Source organism: Carcharodon carcharias, chromosome 8 (genome assembly GCF_017639515.1).
Source record: "Carcharodon carcharias isolate sCarCar2 chromosome 8, sCarCar2.pri, whole genome shotgun sequence".
NCBI lineage: Eukaryota > Metazoa > Chordata > Chondrichthyes > Lamniformes > Lamnidae > Carcharodon > Carcharodon carcharias.
Window position 1 is genome coordinate 46115273 of NC_054474.1, and position 18491 is coordinate 46133763.

The window sequence follows — 18491 nt, forward strand, 5'->3', positions numbered from 1 at the left end:
GTCTGTACACCCTAGAATTAAGGAAGAACAGTTGTTTCAGTTTTAAAGTGTAGTCTGTTATAGCAGGTATTATGGGTCAGAAAAAGGAACATGTGGGATATACAACTGTTAAAAATAATATTTTCATTATATCTTAGCGATACTCATGTGCTCAGCTGTCACAACCAAGTGTGGAGGCTTGCATCAAGACCTATTCTTCATTCTTATGGCTCAAGGAAAGGGAGGAGGCTGTAACAACAATTTTGGGTGTGATATAACAAAAGAGTGGGCAGGAATCTTCAGGGAATAAGTAGGCAACTTAAAATTAACTCAGAGTAGAGGACAAGGACAAAATTGTAGAGGGTCAGTGGAGCGAAGTCACAACTTCTAATCATGGGGCAATGAGATAATATAATTCTGAGCTCTATTTTGTAAACTACTGCTAAATACTGTAATGTATTAATTCTTGCTTGTGCTAAATAAAGCCATAACTATTACCAATATGATGTCAGCACTGAACTGTCTGTTCAGTTGTTCAAAGGGGTTACACACTGTAATACCAACGGCCTTTAAATTATGAAAATAAATAAACATATACAGGAATTGATATATATTCCTTTTGCATGTTTCATCTTTTATAGCTGATAAATTTAATTGACAGGATTCAATTTTACCAATGCAATTGTATGTATACAGAACAAATTATTTAATGTCAGAACATAAACTGTGAAATAATTAGCATCAACTATTAACAACTTTTACTTCATAGAAAAGCAGTACCACGGAACTCAAGTTGAAATTACAACTCTAAAGAATATTTGCTTTGGCTATATAAAGAGTATAGGTGGCTAACATTTCCAAACTGGTTAACATAGAAATTTCATGGACCTAATTTTCTAAGTTATAATTAGCCATCATTTAAAGATAAAAGTAAACTTAAGGTAAATTAAGAGAAATGAAATGAGTAATGCTTTGAGCAGTCATTAAGACTACTATTGGTCCCTAGATTATCCTGTGCTGATGAGTTTAAACATCACAATTTACATATGCAAGAGTTTGAAACATGACTAAACCAACTGAAGCAATAAAACAATAATAATAATCCATTCAAAAAGGTAAAGTGAAAATAGATGAGGTATTGAGTCAGTCATCTTATGCAGTTTACTGAGTATTCAATTCAAAGCACCACTGCATTTGTACGAGATTGCTAAATGCCATGAAGTTAATGTCATTAATACACCTTTGTAACAAATCACTCCTATAGACGAGAAGGCATATCTACAAGACACTTCATTGAACATTAGAATCATAGCTGCTATACTGAATTGTGCTAGGATTGGCAGACACGTGGGATACAAGGGAAGTAACAAAGTGTAGAAACAGTTGCATGCATTATGTAGAAAATAGTTAACTCAATACCTCTTGCTTAAGGAGATATCAGAAGAGAATCATGCACTTGAACATACAATAAAATTTAGGTCTTCTTTAGACACCAAAAATCCTTCCACACCTCAATGTAACAGAATAAAGATGATGAAATGTATCTTAAAATATACTTTTTTGGACAGAAAAGAAACTTAATCCTTTTTGGTGCTTCAGAAACAATAATGTACATCTGTTACCAGCAAGGCTGTAGCCTTACCACATGAATCTTCTGAACAATCATGGGCTAGTATCATTTTTTTCCAGGCTTGCAGTGAATGATTTGTTGGTGGTTTGCTAGGGAAATAATGAGTCAATGCTCAAAGATTTGGTTTAAACTATACAATGGCAGGCAGTGTATAGTTAGAAGCTAGACTGAATCTTAGCGAATTTCAAGACTGGCTAGAAATTCTTGAGATCTTTAATTAGTCCCCACGGCAAGGTCTTCAGTCTTATAATATTTTACATTCAAATAAGCCCCAGATGATATGTTAAATTCAAATTTTTAAGATGGCATTGCAAAACCATGTCAATGGGTCACTTTCCACGACACCACACTTTTGATTTTCTCTATACATTTAGTCAAATCATCTTTACATCCATTAAATAGGGCACGACTATCAAATTACAGCTACATATGATCGTAAAAGAAGATTTACGCTCGACACCTTGCACCTTCTAAATACAAGCGGCTATTAGCCTCTTTAGTGGCAGCCCACAGTGGCCACAAGCTACATATACATTTCTATGAAAACTGACATCACCGCATCAATCATAAGTTTGATGTGGGTTAAAAATAATTGCCTTCTGGTCCATTTAAAAATTCTTAAAAACTGTTTTGGTGACATTTTAAGTTTGCTTTTTCTCACTGAACAATTCTCTCAATTTTAATCCATATCAAAGATCGCTTACACAATTTATATATGACTTTCATACACTATGCCATCCGTTTTGTTTATCTGTATCTTGGGCAAATTCTCTTCACTTTGTTCAAGTTGGCTGCTCCCTTGGGATAGTGTGTCAATGCTTTGTTTTTCTGATTGAGAATGTACTGAAACTTGAACAGCAATCTCTTGGCACTCCTCATGAACATATGAGTCATCTGATTCTCCTGCAGGTGAACTACTGCGCTGTATTTCGGTATTAATAGTGTAAATCTCCTCATTGCCCCCAACAGCCTGACCATCTTTATTTTCTTCATTTGTGGTCTGTTCTGCATCCTCCATCCATACAGCCTCAATGATATCTTCTACAAAGGCTCTGCAGTTCAAGATAAGAGGTGGCAGAGGAACGCTACGAGCAAGCTCTTCAATGTATCTGGCAAACTCCATGGTCTTAAACTGAGTTACTTTGGCCAGTTCAAGGGTCTTTGCAGATGTGATGATAGGAATGCGTTTTGCAATTTCAAATGCCTTCTGTAATTTTTCTGCTCCTTCCATCTTGAAGAAGTCATTGATTGCTTTTTCAGTTTTCCTGAGGTGACTGCTCATCATACAGAGGCGAGTGATGTTCAGTATCATAACAATTGTGAAAGCAATGAGGCAAACTATCATATAATAAACACCCATGTCGCCTGTGGTGAAGACAACACGCAAGGTGACTGTGTAATTTAAAGTGCCATAAGAGTTTGTTGCGACGCATGTGTAACGACCTCGATCAGCAAATGTAATACTGGTGATGTTCAGTTCTCCACTGTCTAAAATAAGCCATTTTCCACCTGTATAATAAAGAAGGCAAAATCAGATTTCATAAGGGTACAATCATAGCAGGTATGGGGCAAGGACAGAAGTACATTCATTTTACATTTTGTAGACCTGGCAACAAGATTTAATCTTTCCGCAATATTAATTACCAACGTCAAAAAAAAAGTGATTATAGCCAAACTCATGGAGAAACGGATAGGGATTGGACTTAGGATACCAGTGAAGTTTCCGGCTGATAGTGGAGGGGAATTTGCCAATGACGAGTTCAGAAATGTGTGAAAACATGAACATTATAGTCATATCATAGCTGAAAGTCCTTTCGGCAATGGACCCTGTAAAAGATATCAGGCAGTGGTCTATGAAGTGCAGCATAAAATTTTCACTGATCAATCAGAGTGCAAATTGACAATAATGGGTCGTTCATGCAAAGAATTGACTCTCCATGGTTAAAGGCTATCATCCCTGTCAATTAGCCTATGGGCAAAATCCCAAATTTCCTTCTATGTTGTGCAATAATTCCTCGGCTTTACAATTAGTTCAATTTCAAGCACATTCAAATGCTTTACATGCAGGGAAACAGGCTTTCATCAAGGCTGAAGTCTCTGAAAATTAAGAGAGTACTGGTGTATCGTACAATACAGAAGCAAGTACTCATTTAGTACCTCTGCTATGCCCTATGTCTCCATCAGAGGATCTCCTTTTTGGTCCCTAATCGGCTTCGCACTTCCTTTGACTATCCGTTTACTGTTTATAAATGGCATTATGAATTCTCTTTTATGTTATCCACTAAAAGAAAAAGGGAGACTCGTAATTATATAGCGCCTTTCACAACCACTGGACATCCCAAAGCACTTTACAGCCAATAAAGCAATTTTGAAGTGTAGTCACTGCTGTAACATAAGAAGCATGGCAGCCAATTTGAGCCTAGCAAACGCTGGCAAACAGAAATTTTATAGTGACTAGATATCCATTTTTGAGATGCTAGTTGAGCAATAAATATTGGCTAGGACACCTGGGGATAACTTCCCTTGCTCTTCTTTGAAATAGTGTCACCCGATAGGGTAGACGGGCCCTTGATTTAACAATTCATCTGAAAGATAGCACCTCTGACAGTTCAACACTCCCTTAGTTGCTAATCTATTCTCATACTCTCTCTTTGCCCCCTTATTCCCTTTTTCATTCACCAAGTATTTTTTGAACATAACAGTGCAGGGCCTAACTGAAAATGTTTCAAGTTCTCAGGCATTTTCCAATGATTCATCTACTAGTGTTATTCTGTTGTATTATGCAATAATTTGCCCTTCTTTTAAAGGTTCGTGCCACTGGATGTGCTCTGCAAAATACGAAAATATCTTTTTACTCTCCAGTGGCAGAAAATGCTGCTGTTGTACTATAGCTTACTACGTCCATCCCAGAAACCTTCCTAAGCTCACGCCAACTTAAAAAAAATCCAGATTAGAATGTGCTACCTGTATTAGGACAGGTACTTTATTCCACAGTAGTACCATAACTGACTTGCAAACAACAATACTGCATGCCTGCAATTGAATATGTTGCCTTCCCCAAAACTGACAACTCACCTTAATCAGGACAGAATTCATTTTTAATTACAATTCTTCTATTAACACCAACTCTTTGTATTATCTCTTGTGCATTTGTAAAGTAAGTCACTTATTATGCATTTGTTCTTAAAAAAAAGTATTCAACAATTTGTAGTTGAGTGATCTAAACTTCTCTTTACCTGTTTCTCCAGTTTCTTCCAACAGATCTCCCTTCGAGTTGTACCACAGAACATTGTGCAACTGGCTGCTGTTCACATTGCATTCAATTAACACACTGGTCCCTTCCTTTACTATTAGGTCACGGTGGGCTGGTAGGCTTGACAGAGATCTTGCATTTGACGCAGAACTGGCCGTTTCTGTACTAACATAACTGTGATTTGCACCATTATATAATGTGCAAACAAATGTGCAGCAGTTGAAAAACATGGATAGTGTTAAACCTGAGTGCTTCATTAGAAAAGAAAGATATTTTCAGCATTTACAATAGGCAAGTCTAATTATTAGTGTAAATCTACTGCAAATCCAATGCAATGTGATGCAGGTTTCATGTGGACATACGGATTTTTCAACAATCTGTTCATAACGCTTGCCAGTTTTGTGGTATCCACAAAGAGCCCAGATCAGATTCTCACATGTACGTTCAAGTTCAATTAAAAACCTGTAGTAATAAAAACAGAAATCCATGAACATATATGCATAATGAAGAGGTTTTTCATCAGGTAATCATAAGATAATATATTCGAGTTCATTGATATTATATTCCTTTGCAAATCATAACAAAATGTAAAACTGTAAAACTGGTTTTCCCTTACAAATGAGGCCAGGTGAATAGTTCACAAAGTGAGTTAAGACAGGTGAAATGGAAATCTAACTTTTAAAGACATTTGCTTTCACGCTTGTGTTTGTTTCACAACTTGTCCTTTATTAAAAAATGGGAGGACCATTACATGATGCCATAATGGCAGTGTGAATTAGAACCTGTATAAATATTGAAATAAATCATGAAGAAAAAAATCTAAATCATGTGAAGTGAGAGATACTTGTGATGTCAATAGTACAAGTTTCAATAATACATACAGGTTAACATTGTACATCCTATACAATTTCTTACACAATGATAGAAATGATACCAAAGGAAGATAGATGCAGTTGTTGAAGGCTATAGAGTTCCTCAGTGCAATGTCCTGGGTCCAACTATCTTTAGCTGCTTCCAGGGCCCGCCCTCCATCATTAGTTGGAACTGGGAATATTCAATCTGATGCTACAGTGTTCAGTTTCATTCACAACTCCTCAGATAACGAAGGACTCCATGCTCACATGCAGCTAGGCATGTATAACATTCAGACTGCACTAATAAGTAGCCAGAAACATTTGTGTCATAGAGCTGCCAGGCAATGATCTTTCCAACAAAAGAGAATCTAACCATCTCCCCATGACGTTCAACAGCTTTACCATCGCTGAATCTCCCACCATCAACATCCTGAGGTGTTAATGCTGCCAGAAACTTGATTTGACCAGCCATACTATTACTGTGGAATTAACATGAGGCTGGGTACTCTATGGTGAGTAACTTGCCACCTCTCCTTCCCAAAACCTTTCCACCATCTACAAGACACAAGCGAGGAGTGTGATGGAATACACTCCATATCCAGATGAATGCAGCTCGGACACTAAAGAAGTATGACATCTTCCGTCAAAGCAGTCCACTTGATTGGCATTCCACCCACATCCTTAAACATATACTCCCTCCATCACCAATGCATCATGGCTCTTTGTGTACCATTTAGAAGGTACACTGCAGCAACATGCCTAGTTTTCTTCAACAGACCCACCCAAACCCATGACCTCTACCACCTACAATGACAAGGGTAGGAGGAGCCTATTTGTCTCCAGGTCACACGCCATTCTAACTTAGAATTGCACTGTTCATTCTTCATTGCTGGGTCAAAATTCTGGAAATTCTCCTAAGAACAATGTGGAAGTACCTTCGCCACACAGAATGCAGCAGGTTCACCACATTCTCAAGGACGATAAGTGCTACCCTTGTCAGTGACATCCATATTCCATGAATGGATATAAAGAAAAATTGTTTTCGAGCTGTGAACTAATTTTCAAAGGACCTATAGAACAGTGGCTGGGTTTAGTGTTACAGCAAAGCTTCAGGGCAATGTTATACTTTGTGTATAACCAGAGAAGCTAATCAGTGAGCTAACTTCCCATCGAATGACAAATAGCAAACTAACTCCTTGAATGACAATATTATACTCATGTTGATTAATAGCTGCGACAGTTCAAGTCTCAATTAATTTGGGACAATTCCAGTTTTTTTATGCATCTAGGTATAATGCAGCTTAGAAACAGAATTGGTGCATCAAATCAGCCGAGGCATTTTTCTGTATGTCTGCCACCTTGTCTAACCGAACTTTCCTCATGCCCCTCACTAGTTAACAGTGGCAAAGAATTGTAAATTCAAAGAAAGAAGAAAAGGAGAAAGTTTTGCAGTGCCTTTCACATTGTTGGGATATTCCAAAGTGTTTCACCATGAATTGTAGTCATTGCTGTTTTATAGGTAAGTATGGGAAATAATTTACACATAGCAAGGTCAGTGATAAATGCTGGCACCCCAAAAAACTCCTTACTCTCATATCCACAGCCAAATGAGGCCTTGGTTTAATTCTCAACTGAGCAACACTGCAATTTTTTTTCGAACTTCCTCTTTTGTTTAGCACTGATTGCCTTAACTTTCTGTATTTTCATTACAAGTAGAAATAATCCATCACCATTTACCTCTTTATAATTTTAAAGATCTCTATCAGATCATCCTTAAACTCTCTATTGGAAAAAACACCAACTCAAGTCTTTCTTTCCAACAATCCCCATTCCTGTATTGACAACATTCTAATGAACTGATGTGACAACGTGACTATTTATTTTCACATCCTTCCCATAATGGGATACCAAATATTGTACACAATGTTCAAAGCACTGCCTAAGATTTTCTATTTCTCTTTAATTCTGATTAACAATCATGCGGACTCGAAGCGTTAATTCTGTCTTTCTCTCCACAGATGCTGTCAGACCTACTGAGTTTTTCCAGCAATTTTTTGTTTTTGTTTCAGGTTTCCAGCATCCACAGTATTTTGCTTTTATCAAAGATTTTGTACAAGTTAAATATTAACTTCTTAGTTTTGTATTCATATCTTTAGATAAAAAGCAAGGATTACATTTCTGCTTTTTGGCGCTGCCACCAGTCATGATCTGTGAATCTGCACTTTGAAGTCCTTCTGCTCTTCTAATATATTTAAAGTCTTTCCAAGTATTTCCTTTCCCAATCTTTCTTCACTTTTTCTACTTTGAACTGTATAGGTCACTTATCTGCCTACCTTGGATGTGAACTACAATGAGCTAATTGTTACTCCTTTGGTCTTATTTCAATCATGGTTCACACACTTGCCCAAGTCAGAAGGCCAATGATTCAAGCTCCACACTAGAAATTTGGGCACATAATCCAGGCCTACCTACTGTTCAGTGCAGTACTGAGTTGTATTGTTGAAGGTGTTATCTTAGAGATATTAAAGCGAGGGTTACTTCTGCCCCTCTCAGGTGGGCATAAAAGATCCCATGTTGCTAATCTGAAGAGGAGCTGGGGAATTCTCACCAGTGTCCTGGTCAATATTTATTCTTCAGCTGATATCACTAAAACAGATTATCTGATCATTACCTCCTGGCTGTTTGTGGGACCTTGGAGTGTACAAACTGGCTACTGCATTTCCATGGTTACAACAGTTTAAATCGCTGTAAAGTGTTTTGTGGTGTCCTGAGGTTGCAAAAGGCACTAACTAAATAAGTGTCTGTCTTCTTCTCTTGCTCTCCTATGACAATATATGAATTTTAAAACTCAATTTTGGCCAAACTTAAACTCTATTACTTGATTTCTCATGCTTTTTGATGGTACTCTGACCTATGGTTTTTCAATAAATACAAGTAACCATATTGATTCCTTAAATGAGAGACAGACTGAAAGACACATGACACATATTTATAGTTTCTTTCACATCCTCAATCGCTCTTTCAGTAAGTTAGTTTTCCTATCTGCCAATATTGCTTTTGAAAATACACATTTGCACATTTGTATTCTTATTGTGTTAGCACAGGTTTACTCATCTGTGGTGATGACTTACATCCAGAGAACATTTTTCTAGTCATAGGCAAGGACTTTGTTAACAATTCTAAACACTAATCATTTAAAGAGGTCAGAAGAATACCACTATTTTCGTTAATGCGAACTCAACAAAATCATGGCGACCCCCACTTGCTACATTAATTGGCAGATTTTATTTGCGTCAAGTTATTTTAACTCCCTGTGCTAACAAGCTTTACCATAAAAGATGATTCTAAATAATCAATTATTATATCTCCAAACCGCCATTTTAACTTCAAACAGGAAAGACTTATAGAAAGTATTGTCAAAAAGCTGAAATAATTATTGCAGTAGCCGTACAAACCCTTGGGATAAAGCCGCTTGCAAATAAAACTTACACTCATTCAATCAAATTTACTTAACTGTAAATGACGATATCAAACCAATTGAATGCAAATTACTGGATCTGGAAACCTTACTTTAAATGAAAACAACGGTTTAATGAGTTACCGTTTCCATGGGCAATTTCATATGTTGCACCCACAACGGAGGTGAAACCAACAGAGCAATTTCAAGCCCTGACAATGGAACACATTTACTCTGTCTCACTGAACCGCGATATATTACATTATTACATATCCAAACAACCAGGAAAAACGCAAATCCATCAATTGCTTTAGCTTCCTGCCAACTAACCTCCAATTCCATTGTTTTTCTCCTCGCTGGAGCCAACGACTGGCATACGCGCACTGAATCGTGCTACAGTCCGCCTGGCCACAGAGGCGCTGTGCAAGGAGTGTGGAACATGCGCACTGAATCTTGTTTACAGACTCTCGCCAGAGGCCGTGTGTACGGAGGATACACTGTGGAGCATGCGCACTGAATCGTGTTTACAGTCCGCCCCGCGAAAAGGCCGTGTGCAAGGAGGGACACTGTAGAGCATGCGCACTGAATCGTATTTACCGTCCGCCCCGCCACACGGGGTCTTGTGCAGGAAGACAATGTGGAGCATGCGCACTGAACACCGGTCCCTCCGCTAAAAAATACATTCCTATCCATGGACTTTTTTTAAACGATAAAACACAGCTAAATCTGAACGAGAACGTATTTGCCTACTGTTATCCCTGTGATCTCAGATTCAAAATCAACATGTACGTATGTTCAATTTAGTTTCAACATCTTTAACGAAAAAACTGAAAATACATGCGCATGCGTATTGAAGGCCAGGTTTTGTGTTGACACATGCGCATTGAATTGTCAACTGCATGCCTTGGCGCAGGCGCAGTTGGCTGAATGCTGTTTACCACTTCCTGGGGTGAAAGGTGAATGACGTGGCCGCGGTGTTTGCGGTTGGAAATTTACAGGTGAGAGGGGAGTGAGGCAGCTGTCAACTGCCGGTCGGCGCGGCTCTCATAGCCCATTGGGCTGGTTCTGTGAGGCACTGGGTGTGGAGCTCAGACGGCATGGAGCCGATCAAACTGCAGTGAAAGTCCGACTGACTGCTGGTCATTATTGACTGTCGGGGGACAGGGTATAAGCTGGTGTCTGCATCTATTTAAACAGTGTACATCCCACTATGAGGCCAGTGTAATATTGAAATGTACAACTTATCCGCTTTAACTTGATTGCTGGTTTAATTAAGTTTATCTTGATCATATGCACTGGACAGTGAAATGACTTACTTAAGTTGGACGACATGATTTTGAGCTTTATTGCATCTTTCTAAACGTGTGGACTTTGCCTAATGAATGCCACGCACTACTGAAGCTTTTTTCCACCCGAGAGTAAAAATGTTTTTACGTAACACACCTACTCCTGTAATTATCCAGTTTCAGTTACAGGAATTGCAAAAGAAAGGCTTGCCTTTCACGACCTCAATGTCCCGAAGCACTTCACAGCCAAATAAGTGCCTTTTGAAGTGTTGCCACTGTGGCAATGTAGGAACTTCAACAGTCAATTTATGCACGCCAGGCCCCATAAAGCGAACTATGATTATGATAATGACCAGATAATGTTTTTCAGTGGTGTTGAAAGATAAATATAGGCCAGCCGTCAGGACCTATATTTCCTGCTAAGATCACGTAGCAACCTGGGGTTTGCTACTTATTAAAACAAATAAGCTGCTCGCAATTTTGTCAGTTCATCAGGAGGAATCTTCAGCATGATCTAAATCAGGACTTTTTAAAATGCAAACTGCCCATGGACAAAATGTAGTGCTCAGAGGAGTTTGTAGCTCCCCAGTAAAATTGAAAATTTAGAGGGGACATTGGCCAGGACCCTAGAAATAAATCTGCTCTTTCAAATAGTGCCATGGGATCCTTTATGACTACCTAAGAGGACAGATGTGGCCTTGGTTTAATTTCTCATCTGAAAGATGGCACCTTCAACACTACAGCACTGGTACATTTGTGTGCCAGCCTGGATTTTGTGCTCATGTTTTTGGAGTTGAACTTGAACCCATAACTTCCTGATTCTGAGGCAAGGGTGCTACCTGCTGAGCCATGGCTGACACCTCAGGAGAACTATTTTTTATGCTTCTGAGGAGATTCAAGTAAATGGTGAAGCCCAAGTGGACTGTGGAAAGCCATATGATGTGGTACACGAGATTTCCACAAGCACTTCTAACTTATGCTGTTTAATATTGGTGTTATTGAGATTCAGGTTAAGTCTAGGGAATGGGTAACAAATTCTCTGAAAGTAAATGAGTGCTTTTTGTAGAAATAAAATTAATGCTCAACATATCCAACCATGCAGCAATTGACAAATTCTAATAGAATGTTGAACTACATGAACTGAAAATTAGAATACAAGTGAGAAGAAATCATGATCTTGGAATTGTATAGCACTTACAATATGGAAATAGATGCAAAAACAAAATACTACAAATGCTGGAAATCTCAAACAAACAGAAAATGTTGAAAATATTCAGGTCAGGCAGAAGCTGTGGCGAGTGAAACAGAATTAACATTTCAAGTCAATGACCTTTCATCATGATGAAAAAGAATCAACCTGAAATGTTAACTCTGTTTCTCTCAATTGTACTAGTGTTTATCCTTCATAAGAACAGTTGTCCCAATCTCATATGCCTGTCCTCTTTCCAAATCCTTTATCCCATCTTTTCCTTCAACCGCCTATTGACCTGATCTCTAGTTCAATTATTTACTCCAGTCACCCATTCCACAGTCTCACAAATATCTGTGTTTAAAAATATATATATTTAACCCACCACTGCCCCACAACTTTGGCCCTTTGCACACGCATTTGTGTCTGGGTCTTTGCTAAATTCCCTTTCTTAACCTCTCTGCCTCTACATTCAACCTTTCTAAAATCTTTGGTTCTTTGACCAAGTTTTTGATCTTCCTTTTAACCTACTCTTCTTCACTTGCTATCTGTTTTTAAAAACAATGTGTTGGAACTCATTGTACATTAAATATGTAAAATTAATGCCAGTTGTTATACATAATATGCAACATTTAAAGTTGTAAATTATTCTTCAATCGGTTTGTACTGGACTTTTTCCATTGAAAACTTGACAAGGCTATCCAACCCATAGAATTAAAATCTCTTTGAAAGTCCTTGAATGTGCTGTCAACTCCCAAATCCATTCCCATCTTTCCCAGAACTCCATGTTTGAATTCCTTCAAATCGGGTTTCTGCTCCTGAAATGGTTCTTATCAAAGTATCAAATGACATCCTGTATGATTGTGACAGAGGTAAATTTTCCTCCTCGTCCTTCTCGACCTATCTGCAGCCTTTGACACTTGACCACGCCATCCTTCTCCAGCGCCTGTCTACTGTAAATATCAGAAAGACTGAAGCCATTGTTTTCGTTGCCTGCTACAAATTCGTTTCCCTTGCTACCAACTCCATCCCTCTCCCTGTCAACAATCTGAGATTAAGCCAGTTTGTTCACAACCTTAGTATCACATTTGATCCCAAGATTAGATTCCAAATTTACATTTGTGCCATCACTAAAACCTCCAAATCCACCTCTGTAACATGCCCAACTTCCACATCTGTCTCAGCTCATCTGCTGCTGAAGCCCTCATTCATGCCTTTGTCACCTCAAGACTCAGCTGTTCCAATATATTCCTAGCTGGTCTCCTACATTCTACTCTGTGTAAATTTGAGAACATCCAAAACTCTGCTGCCTGTGTCTTAACTCGTACCAAGTCCCAATGCCCAGTCATCCCTTTGCTTATTGACCTACATTGGCTTCAGGTCAAGAATTGTCTTGATTTTAAATTCTCATCTTTGTTTTCAAATTATTACATGGCCTCACTCCTCACTATCTCTGTAATCTCCTACAGCCTTACAAACCCTCCTATATACGTGTGCTTCTTTAATTCTGGCCACTTCTGCATTCCCAAATTTTTATTTCCCCACCATTGGCAGCTGTGCCTTCAGTTGTGTAGGTCCATCTGGAATATGCTCCCGACACCTCTGTGCCCCTCCACCTCACATTCCCTCTTTAAGATACTTAAAACCTACCTCTATGACCAAGCTTTCGGTCATCTGACTAATAGCTCTTTCTGTGGCTCAGTGTTATATTTTGTTTTACAATGCTCCTCTGAAACACCTTGGAATGTTTCATTGAGTTAAATACACAATATCAGTATAAATTGTTGTTGTGTTTAATGAGAATTTTTCAACTAGAAATGTCATTTAGCCTGCAGTACACTATCAAAAATAATAAGTAAACAAACAGACTGAATGTGTAAATGTTTTTCTTGGGTTTTTGTAGCTCCTGTCTCATTTGGATTTTGCTCTCTTGAAGGTACTTTATTCCCTTTTTCGCAAGGATTCAGTTATAAAAACACTCTATCGATTAAAATGAAACAAATTGAAGAAGCTCTATCTATTGTTTATGAAATGTTGTTTTAGAATATGCAAGTAACTTCCATATTCTGCCTGTTATACAAAGATCTGCCCTGATTATTTTGCAAGGAGTAAGCACTACATCAAGTAAGGTAGTCCTTTATCACCTCAGTGGTTTAAATAATACCAAGTTTTAGATTTATTAACAACAACTAGTTGTTATTAAACTTCAGGAATTCTCCAGGACCTGATGGCCTACATTCTAGGATTTAAAAGAAATGGTTGCAAAAATAGTAATGCATTGACTCTGATGTTCCAAAATTCCTTACATTCTGGAATGGTCCCCATGAAAATAGGAAATGTAATCTTGCTGTTCAAGAAAGGAGGGAAAGAAAACAGGGTCAGTTAACCTGACATCAGTGGTAGGGAAAATGCTAGAATCTAATACTGGGGACACTGTAACAGAACACTTAGTAGATCATAATATTATTCGGAAGAGTCAACGTGGTTTTATTAGAGGAAAATCATAATTGACAAACCTACCTGAAGCAAGATATAAGCGCCTTAGATGGGGTGCAACAAATGTTCACCAGATTGCTTCCTGGGCTCAGAAGGCTGTTCTATGAGAAGATCATGAGTAGAATAGGCCTATAGAAGAATGAGAGGTGATCTCATTGAAATGTGTAAAATTCTGAGAGGACTTGATAGGATAGATGCTAAGCAGCTATTTCCTCTGGCTGCAGAGTCTAGAACTAGAAGCCATAGTATCAGGATAAGGCCATGTAAGCCATTTAGGACTGCGTGGAGGATTGTGAATCTTTAGAATTTTTTTACATGGGGGTTGTGGATGCTTAATTGAGTATATTCAAAATCGAGAGTGATAGATTTTTGGACACTAAGGGAATCCAGGGATATTTGATGGGTGGAGGCAGGGGAAAGTGAGTTGAGGTAGAAGCTCAGCTATGATCCTGTTGAATAGTGGAGCTGGCTTGGTTGGCTGAATAAGCTATTCTTGCTCCTATTTCTTATGTACTTACAAAGTGATTTATTCATTTATTTACAGGTATGTCAGAAATGGAGGGCACAGGGATGACAGAGGTGCCTGTGGATGAAGAACCTGTGGCTTCGGAAGGAAGTGTTGCAGCTGTTAGGGAAAAAGAGCGCAAACAAGATGTTGAATTAGAACAGCAATCTGAGACTGAAATTGGCAAGAACACTACAGACAATGCCCAAAATGAGGCATGTGGGTCTGCTGATTGCATTCCTGAAAGCAGTACTAGTAAAGGGATGGAGTCAGTCAGTATGACAAGAAAAAGACCAGAGTCAAAGGGATCCGGCCAACATGGGTTAACTGAACAACAACCCTTGGGAGTTGCTGACAAAGTAAGCAATAGAGGTTCAAGTATTCATCATGATTTTCAGGAAATACTAATTTACCCTACAAATCTTGATTCACCCTGTGCCTGATAGTGCTTCATTATTACTCTACTTGAATACAAAAACTTAGCTATATACATTAGTGACTAAAATTTTAAAAATATAGTTCATTGTCTAATTCCTGCAATAACCCTCACTAATCTCTTTTGTAGGCGCAAGAGCTCTCTAGTCAAGAGGCAGGAAGTTGGGGCTACTGGGGAAATTGGGGAAAGTCACTGCTTACTACAGCAACAGCCACAGTTGCATCTGTTGGTGAGTTCACTGCTGCTCTTAAACATGTTTCTGAACTGTTTATCCTACAAAGCTAGCTTACCGCTTCATTTGAGAAAGCAAAGATCTGCATCAAAGATATTGAGTACAAAATGTCAGCCTGGTAGGAAAATATTATAAATTTTGTTGTTGTTGGGTAAGCTCATGCGATGCAGAGCTAAGGCAGGTAACTCAAGTGGAGGTACAAATCATCCTTGATATATTTGAAGGACCTAGGAGACTCAAGGAGCTGGATAGTCAACTCCTATGAGCTTGTACTTTCTCCCAGTTCTAACCCAGCCCTTGATCTTGATGTTGCTTATTAGTTTTCTCAGAATCCAGTAATCCAGTTTGTTGCTCAGCTGGCTGCATTGGGTTTGAAAGACCTATTTCACGGTGAATAGAAAGTATGTGGCAGAGTGAATCATTGCAAAAGGAAGACGCTTGACAGCTTTTGATTTATAACTTCAGTTTTGCGGTAGAATATACTAACATCATGGTATTCAGTTCATCCAAAATAAACAAAATCCAGAGAGATTTAGATGTTTGTAGTTGCAAAGCGGATTAGAATCCACCAATTTCCCCCCACCCCCACCCCAATCCCTGATAATTTGGCTTCCATTGTTGGTTATTAATGAGATACTTATTACATAATTAGCAAGCAATTCAGTGTTGCTAATGTTAACATATTCTTCTTGTGGTTTCATGTCTTTTATTTTAATTGCTACAGGTCATGGGATTTCCCATGTGATTGAGAAAGCTGAGTTGTCTCTTGGGATTCCCAGCCCCACAGAAGCTTCAGCAGAAGTGAAAGTGTCTGATGGAGACAAAGGTGATAACAAAAGAGCTACCTCTGAATTCTGAAAAATTAGCTTCTAACAATGATTAAACCTATTTTAGGGTTAAAGTTGAAGATGCTATAAAGGAACATTGAGATGGAATCTACAAATATAGTAAACCTTGAAGGTCTGTCACTTAATCAGAATAAATTTGCATTCCTCCTTATTGTATATTCTGTTTTTGTTGTACATTGATAGTGAACTTTTATGTCTTCCTTCTTCTAGTATAAAGTTATTGACTTCTTGTTGGTTTGTGGTTCCATGGGCTCCAATATCTTGCATTAACAGCCACTGTTCATGGCTTGGATTTTGCGGTCCCAGTAATAGCGAACACTGAGATATTCTATAAGATTTAAGCCTGGGGGGTCACTATTTACTCAGAAGGTGATTAATCTAATAAGGAATTTTAGATTAATTCATTAAGCAGTTTATTAAAATGCAACAGTTTAAAGATGATGCATAAGCTAAATTGACAGGAAAAGCAAAAGACCTGTGACAGGTGAGGACAGTTTACCAGTTCCAGAAGACGAACGGACAGACGAAGCCGACTTCTGCAGCTCAGGACAGCAGCTTCTTGTCTGTTCTATTCAAAGCCACCTTCTCTTTTGTTCTCTTTCTTCTCAAGCTAACTGACATGCTAGGAAGCTCTCTCTCCCAGCCTGCCTCCATCTGAAAAAGACTGGGCAATATGGATCACTTCAATAAAATTATTTTCTGCCCAAAAGGATTTTGTTTCTCTCTCTAGCCTGCTTTAACCCTTTTCTTAGTTGGCTGATTTATATATAGGTCATGAGATCCAATCTTATCAGGAACACCTGTGCTAGGGACATGTTGTTGGCAGTGATAATAAGCCTGTCCTGTGTTCTGCAAACAGCAACTTGTGACCGAAGCTTTCTTTCAGATTTCTATAATATTCAATAAATTTCTCATGATTTTAAGTTATTACGCAACAATTTCTTACAGATTGCCACTATCATGTGAGTCCTTTAAATAGTGTAGGGGTAATGCCAATCAAACCTGATTACTTTTGTGTCTTTGAAGGCAGAAATAATGTGTGCACAAAAATAAATATAAAAATGCACTGTTGGTTAACAAACTGACAGGTAAGCTTGTTAAAATTGTTATAAATTTCTTTGTCTAACTTAGTTCTTGTGAAATACTCCGGACTGTTTCATTAATCAAAAGCAACAATAAGAGTAACTTGCGTTTATACAGTACCTTTAACATAGTAAAACATCCCATTCACAAGATCATGTTCATGCACACTGAGCCACAGAAGGAGATACTAGAAATAAAAACAGAAAAAGCTGGAAATCCTCTGCAAGTCAGATAGTGTCTGTGAAGAACATTTAACCTTAACTCTCTTCCTTTCTCCAGAGATGCTGCCAGACCTTAGTATTTATAGCATTTTCCATAATTTACAGCATCTGCAATATTTCACTTCAGTTTAAGGAGGCTTTAGAACAGATGACCAAAATCTTGAACAGAGGTAGGTTTTAAGGAACCTCTTAAAGGAGGAAAGTGACATAGAAAGGCAGAAAGCTTTGTGTAAATGCAAGTAGTTGTCAATAATTCAATTCTTTGCATAAATATCATTACGTTTATTTGATTTGAACAAATTATTCTAAGGCTTGCAGACTTGTTGCTTTTTTGGAAACAGCAGAATTGGAGAACTGTAAGGATAGCCCGAAAGCTGAGAGCGAAACCTCCTCTCCAACTGGTGGAGCATTTGGGATGTTCTCCACCATCACTAGTGCAGTTCAGAGCACTGTGAGTATGTCTTTTATTTAACTAATGGTTAATGTCCTTTATATGATGGTCGATGTTTAATATTACCTTTGGATAATTTTACTTCTTTGGAGAAAACTGGGTCATACTTAATTAGTAAAGCATTTTCCTTTCTGCCCACACCCTACCACATGACTAATCTTTTCTCTGAACTCTGGTTTTAACTAAACTGCTCCCAGACCTTTAGATTGGTTTTCATAATAAAAAGCCTATCCTGCTATATTATAATTCTTTCTTTACATTATAAAGTTCAAAATATATACATAATTGTTACTTAAATATCTAAAAATGTTGGGGACAATTCCTGACATCTTTGAAGTGTTTGTTAATTGATGCAAATAGTAATGATCTAATACATCCAATAATTTAAAAACTATATTGTTACATCTTTAGCAACATGCACAACAGATGGACTGCTCATTATTGGATCATCCTGCCCTTCCAATTATATCACAGGTTTATCAATTCACAATAATTCCAAGTAACAAAGCAGAGTATGCTTTTAATGTAACTTAAAAAAAGGTGTGGCTTAATTTTGGAATTTTTAAATATA

The 18491-nt window shown here is 38.0% G+C and overlaps 2 protein-coding genes across 9 annotated transcripts in view; one reads left to right on the forward strand and one right to left on the reverse strand.

The window, feature by feature from the left end:
* Nucleotides 1–605: 605 nt before the first annotated feature.
* Nucleotides 606–9623, reverse strand: LOC121280810 (microfibrillar-associated protein 3-like). The gene is made up of 3 exons (XM_041193066.1): nucleotides 9504–9623; nucleotides 4846–5324; nucleotides 606–3118 (listed from the first exon to the last, which is right to left on the reverse strand). Exons 2-3 carry the CDS (start codon nucleotides 5117–5119, stop codon nucleotides 2319–2321), a joined length of 1074 nt encoding a protein of 357 aa, XP_041049000.1. The 5' UTR covers nucleotides 5120–5324; nucleotides 9504–9623; the 3' UTR covers nucleotides 606–2318.
* A 204-nt stretch (nucleotides 9624–9827) lies between these two features.
* fam114a2 (family with sequence similarity 114 member A2) overlaps nucleotides 9828–18491 on the forward strand; it is a 31869-nt gene continuing 23205 nt past the window's right edge. Inside the window, exons 1-6 of one of the 8 annotated variants that reach the window (XM_041193060.1) lie at nucleotides 10112–10171; nucleotides 13552–13584; nucleotides 14689–15008; nucleotides 15215–15314; nucleotides 16042–16143; nucleotides 17811–17920. In XM_041193060.1, coding sequence (XP_041048994.1) covers nucleotides 14691–15008; nucleotides 15215–15314; nucleotides 16042–16143; nucleotides 17811–17920 — 630 coding nt within the window. In that variant the 5' untranslated portion in view covers nucleotides 10112–10171; nucleotides 13552–13584; nucleotides 14689–14690. Of the gene's footprint in view, nucleotides 9959–10091; nucleotides 10389–13551; nucleotides 13585–14688; nucleotides 15009–15214; nucleotides 15315–16041; nucleotides 16144–17810; nucleotides 17921–18491 lie in introns of those variants that run through there. The other 7 variants (XM_041193062.1, XM_041193063.1, XM_041193058.1 and 4 more) reach the window with 7 other exon arrangements.

Bases quoted from the DNA above. Each gene is read 5' to 3' on its own strand.
- LOC121280810 (XM_041193066.1), bottom strand. From the start codon at position 5,119: ATGAAGCACTCAGGTTTAACACTATCCATGTTTTTCAACTGCTGCACA. The intron at 3,119-4,845 runs GTAAAGAGAAGT...TTTATTATACAG, and splicing joins GGAAGAAACTGGAGAAACAG to GTGGAAAATGGCTTATTTTA.